Genomic DNA, 5321 nt, shown 5'->3' with positions numbered 1-5321 from the left:
TCTGCCCTGACTAGCTGCAACTCTGTACCTTCTATGGAGCCTGCAACCATCCAAATTGTTGCAAAATGGTCACAGATTCCATAAAGTTGCAACGTGGCCTAAAATATACCTGAAAAACAAATGGCACACAGAAAACAGCCCTCAGAAAATAACCCACCAGCAGCTTTTGGAGGCCTAAGCAACCTTCAGTTCATTTTAATAAGTTTACCAGAAAGTGAGTTTCTACCATTCTGTCTTCACACTTTAAGCAATGAATACCTAGAACAGATAAAGTAGACACAGTGATCAAAATGCCAATAGAATCCAGCCACTATTTCTCAGCTTTTTATGTTGAAGCTAAAAAGAAGACCCTAAGGAGATAAAACTAGTGAAAGCTGCACAATGAGCATAACCTAAGGATCTTGTCCTCCTTTCCTTCCATTCTTCTGGCTAAACATTCTTCCCGTCAGCTTTATGCAGGGTTTGTTCCCACAGTCGTCCCAGCTGCACTGAGTTGAGAAAACGGGGCAAGGGCAGCTGAACCTAGCGGCTGGGAGCCCGGGAGCAGTAGGAAGGCTACAAGCACCGGGTGGGGAAGGGGCAGTGGGGACCTGCACTCAGTATCTGACCCCCGCCCTCCGCTCCTTCCGCCAGCACTGAGCCGTCAGCCAGGTAAACGCGCCAGGGACAGGCAGGAGCTGCAGGCAGGGGACGGGCGCTGGGCAGCTGCGGACGGAGGGGGGCGGAGGGGGGCGGAGTCACCAAGGGCCCGAGGAGGTCAGGGAACCAATCCGCGAGCAGCTGAGGGGGTGGGCGCGGCCTTCCCAGCCCATTTCAGCGCAGGTAGGTAGAAGCCTTGACTCCGCTGGGAGAAGCGTTTGCGGCTGCTGCTGCTCCTCCCGTCCCCGAGGGGGCTTCGGCTCGGTCACCCGCCGGTGCCAGCGAGGTCAGGCGAAGCGGCGGCGGCGGCTGCTGCTGCAGGACTGCGGGCAAGGGGCGCTGATCGGCCCCGGGGACCCCCAACTGCACCCCAGCCTTGGGAGGTTGCCATGCCCCAGGAAGCCGGTGCAGGGGGGCGGCTCGCCCTCCCGGGGGGACCTGCCCTGCCATCTGCCGCGGCTGCACCGACCTGGCGCTAAATAATGAGCGGACGCAGAAGTTGGAGCTGCAACAGCGCCTGCCTGCCCCGTCGCCAGCCACCGGGCGAGAAAGAGAAGAAGCGTGCGGGAAGCAGGCGAGAATCTGGGGGCGAGCCAGGAGTTGGGTTTTGTTTTTTTTTTCTTTTTCTTTCCCCGTCCCGGGGTAAAAGTCGCTGCTGTCGCCAGGCGAGGGCTCCGAACGATCAGAAACTTGCGTGAGGAGCATGATCTGGAGAGGAGCGAAAGGAACTTTTCAGCATGCGGCGATAAAAGAAGGATGTTGCACCGCTAGAAAAGGAGATCCGCGCTTATTGGGGTGTGGCAAAGAAAGCTGCCCAACTTTAAAGCACCCTGCCCCCCAAGATGCGAAAATACAAAGGAAAAAAGTTACAAATGTTTGGAGGGCAAAACCGGTCTCCGTCCCTGACAACGTAAGACCCGGTTCGGGAGGCGCACGAAGTGATCGCTTAAAGCTGGCGGCGAGGCAGAGCCGTCTTTTCCATCCACTCGCTGTCACTTCTAAAGCCTTCATCAGTTCTGGGATTCAAGAAAACGGCGTTGATTGGAAACCGCTTCTCTCATGTCTGGATTTTCTCCGGTCCTCCCCATGCTACTAAAAGTTGAAACTGACCCTCAGAAACTGCTCTTGGCTTTTTAAAGAAGGTAATCGCACACCTTACCTAAAAATAAATGTGACCTGCTATTTAACTTACAAACTTTTTGTTTATTAATGAACTTTATATGTTCAGCATTTTTTTTTATGCCTTTATACATTGATTCTTGTTTCTCGAGATCTGTCGGTCTCCCCCTGCTGTAAGTGACTGGTGGCTTGCCTTTATAATTTTAAAGACCCTGCAGCCGGAATAGAACCGAGCTCTCAAAGAAACCGCACTGGTGGTGGACGAGACAGACCCATGATATGAAAAGTGATGTGTGGTTAGGTCAGAGCGGGCTGCTCTGGAGTCAGCCTATTTCTCAATGGGATAAATAAATGAACAGCCGGGCCCAGGCCACAGCGCCGAAGGGGCGGCACAGAGGCACTGCCCAATTGCTGTTTGGATATGATTTCGTTCTTTGATCGCCAGAAAAGTATGGCTGGCTGTCATCATGCAAACCGGCTACTGGGTCTTGTGCTGCTGCTGCTTCTGAAGCTGTCCACGCTTGCACTTGCAGCATCCAAAGCTATTGTTTGCCAGGAGATAACTGTGCCCATGTGCAAGGGTATCGGATACAATTTCACCTACATGCCCAACCAGTTCAACCATGACACGCAGGATGAGGCAGGGCTGGAGGTGCACCAGTTCTGGCCCCTAGTGGAAATCCAGTGTTCCTTGGACCTGAAGTTTTTTCTCTGCAGCATGTATACGCCTATCTGCCTCTCGGACTACAAGAAGCCCCTGCCCCCCTGCAGGGCAGTCTGTGAGAGGGCCAAGGCTGGGTGCTCACCACTTATGAGGCAGTATGGCTTTGCCTGGCCAGAGAGAATGAACTGTGACAAGCTGCCAGTCCACGGAGACCCGGAAATGCTGTGTATGGATTACAACAGGACAGAGACCACCACACTGCCACCCTTATTTGTAAAGCCCACTATCCCTGCAAGAGGATCTCATAAGAATCTGACGCCTTTGAGTGGCCAAAGCCCCATTAGTAGTGACTGTGATGGGGTGTGCAAGTGCAGGGACCCGTTGGTGGTGATTTCTAAAGAATCCCACCCGCTGTACAACAAGATCAAGACCGGCCAAGTGCCCAATTGTGCCATTCCCTGCTTTCAACCCTATTTCACCCAGGACGAGAAGACCTTCACCACTTTTTGGATAGGGCTGTGGTCCATCCTCTGCTTCATCTCCACCTTCACTACTGTAGCCACGTTCTTGATCGACATGGAGAGATTCCAGTATCCGGAGCGCCCGATCATTTTTTTATCAGCCTGCTATCTCTTTGTGTCAGTGGGCTACATTGTTCGCCTGGTTGTGGGCCACGCCAGTGTTGCCTGCAACAAAGACTACAGCCACATCCACTACGAGACAACGGGACCTGCCCTATGTACGGTGGTGTTCTTACTCATCTACTTCTTCGGGATGGCCAGCTCCATTTGGTGGGTCATCTTGTCTTTCACGTGGTTCCTAGCAGCTAGGATGAAGTGGGGGAACGAGGCTATTGCCAGTTACTCTCAGTATTTCCACATGGCCGCGTGGCTCATCCCAAGTGTCAAGTCTATAGCCGTCCTGGCCTTGAGCTCTGTGGACGGTGACCCAGTGGCTGGGATTTGCTATGTTGGCAATCAGAACCTGGACAGCCTTCGCGGCTTTGTGCTGGCTCCCTTGGTGGTCTATCTCTTCACAGGGACCATGTTCCTTTTGGCTGGGTTTGTGTCCCTCTTCAGAATCAGAAGCGTCATTAAGCAAGGTGGCACAAAAACGGACAAACTGGAGAAGCTGATGATCAGGATCGGCATCTTCACGGTGCTGTACACGGTCCCGGCCACCATCGTGGTGGCCTGCTACATCTACGAGCAGCACTACAGGGAGACCTGGGAGAGGGCCCGGAACTGCTCTTGTCCCGGCGACAGAGAGAAGCCTAGGCCGGACTATGCTGTCTTTATGTTGAAATACTTTATGTGCCTGGTGGTGGGGATAACGTCGGGGGTCTGGATCTGGTCTGGGAAGACCCTGGAGTCGTGGAGACGATTCACAGGTAAATGCTGCCAGGGCAGGAAGCCCATTCACGCGTCGGCTTACGGCGAGGCCAGCGCAGCTTTAACGGGCAGAGCCGGGGTGGCGAGCTCTGCCTCCTACCACAAGCAGGCTCCGCTTTCTCACGTGTGACAGCAGCCCGGGACAACACGGGGGAGGAAGTTTAGGGCTCCACGGGTTCCTTTCTGTTCAGCTTCAGAATGCTGCTGCTTCATTTAGCAATTTGAAAGGGGGAAAGGAGAAAAAAACAAAACCCTTCAAGCTCTGAGGTCTTTGCGTTTCTTAAAGGGACAGTGCTGAAGTGTGTTCTCACTGCAAACCAGCTTGTTAACTGTTCTCGTTTATCTTCTGAAGGGAGGTTTTTGGTGTTGGGAATGTTTTTAATGCTGTTCCTCCTTCCTGCAATCGCCAAAATGTCCTTAGCAGGTGGGAGCGTCTGGTAACTCCAAACCGTAGGGGCATATTTCGGGTAATACTGAGTTTTGCTTCTTGCCATCTTTTATTTTTTTAAATATTCATTCCTGCATTTGGCAGGAGCGATTGAGGTAACCTCAGTAAACCAATTTTCTTTAATAAAAAAAAAAAAAAAAGCAAATGTAGGGAAAAGTCTAAATAATTTTGAATAAAATATCAGATTTTTCCAGGGTAATAACTTAGGCAGAGGAGGAATAGCATTCATACAAAACATGAACACTGATATGTTTAGCTCTCAAGCCCTTTTATTTAAAGTATACAAGCAAAGGTATAACTTACTAGAAATGTTCACAAAAAAAAGAAATAATGCATTTACAACTTACCCTCAAAATATTGGTTTTTAGGAAGTGCTTCAGATTAAACAGGCTTGTCTCCTCACTGTCTTTGCCCTGAAGTTGTATGGTCAGTTAGTGGCATTTAGTAATTCTTAAATGACATTAAAAGACCAACTGGTAAACCAGATGTTACAGATTATTAACATTTTATTTTGAGAGGAAGAGAACAAATTAACTTTAAAAAATAAATAAAATAAATTTAGGGGGGAAAAAAAGCTTTCCTGAGGAAGTTTATATGCTGGAGACGTTGTGTGGCACAGCTTTACTGACTAATCGCTTGTGCTGTGGATATCACTTCACCTGTGCCATAGTTGTTGGTCTGGCCCCGGGCCTGCTGCTAAACTGTGCAGTTGCATGGAGCGGCACACCCGGGAGAGCAGCTGGTGGACCCCCCTTCCCAGCGATGACAGAAGAAGGAGCTCATTTCACGGGTCCTCTGTGTGTGTGCTGGCCGGCCAGCCCCATGGTGATCCCTCACGGTGCCAGCACTTTCTGTGTGCTCATCTCGTGCATTGTGAGATGAGCATCCAGGAACTCCTAATACCGCAAGTATTGAGTACCGAGGGACCGGCCAACACACAAGAAACGACTTGGCATGCCTGAAAACCCTGGATGTCTCGTCACCCTGAGCTTGTGGTGGATTGGTGGTGGTGGGGGGGGGCAAAAAAAATAATTATAACATCCCTCTCCCCACCTTCCCA

The 5321-nt window shown here is 51.0% G+C and overlaps 1 protein-coding gene across 1 annotated transcript; it reads left to right on the top strand.

Moving 5' to 3' along the window:
- The first annotated feature begins 857 nt into the window (after positions 1–857).
- On the top strand, positions 858–4451 carry FZD5 (frizzled class receptor 5). The gene has a single exon (XM_029606370.1). The coding sequence runs from the start codon at positions 2180–2182 to the stop codon at positions 3941–3943; it is 1764 nt and encodes a 587-aa protein (XP_029462230.1). The 5' UTR covers positions 858–2179; the 3' UTR covers positions 3944–4451.
- Positions 4452–5321: the final 870 nt, after the last annotated feature.

This window comes from Rhinatrema bivittatum, chromosome 6 (assembly GCF_901001135.1).
Source record: "Rhinatrema bivittatum chromosome 6, aRhiBiv1.1, whole genome shotgun sequence".
NCBI classification, from domain to species: Eukaryota; Metazoa; Chordata; class Amphibia; order Gymnophiona; family Rhinatrematidae; genus Rhinatrema; species Rhinatrema bivittatum.
The sequence above is the reverse complement of the archived record's forward strand: the minus strand, read 5'-3'. Positions and strand labels throughout refer to the sequence as shown.

What these genes read in the sequence shown, in the direction of transcription:
- FZD5 (XM_029606370.1), top strand. Translation starts at nt 2,180, where the DNA reads ATGATTTCGTTCTTTGATCGCCAGAAAAGTATGGCTGGCTGTCATCAT.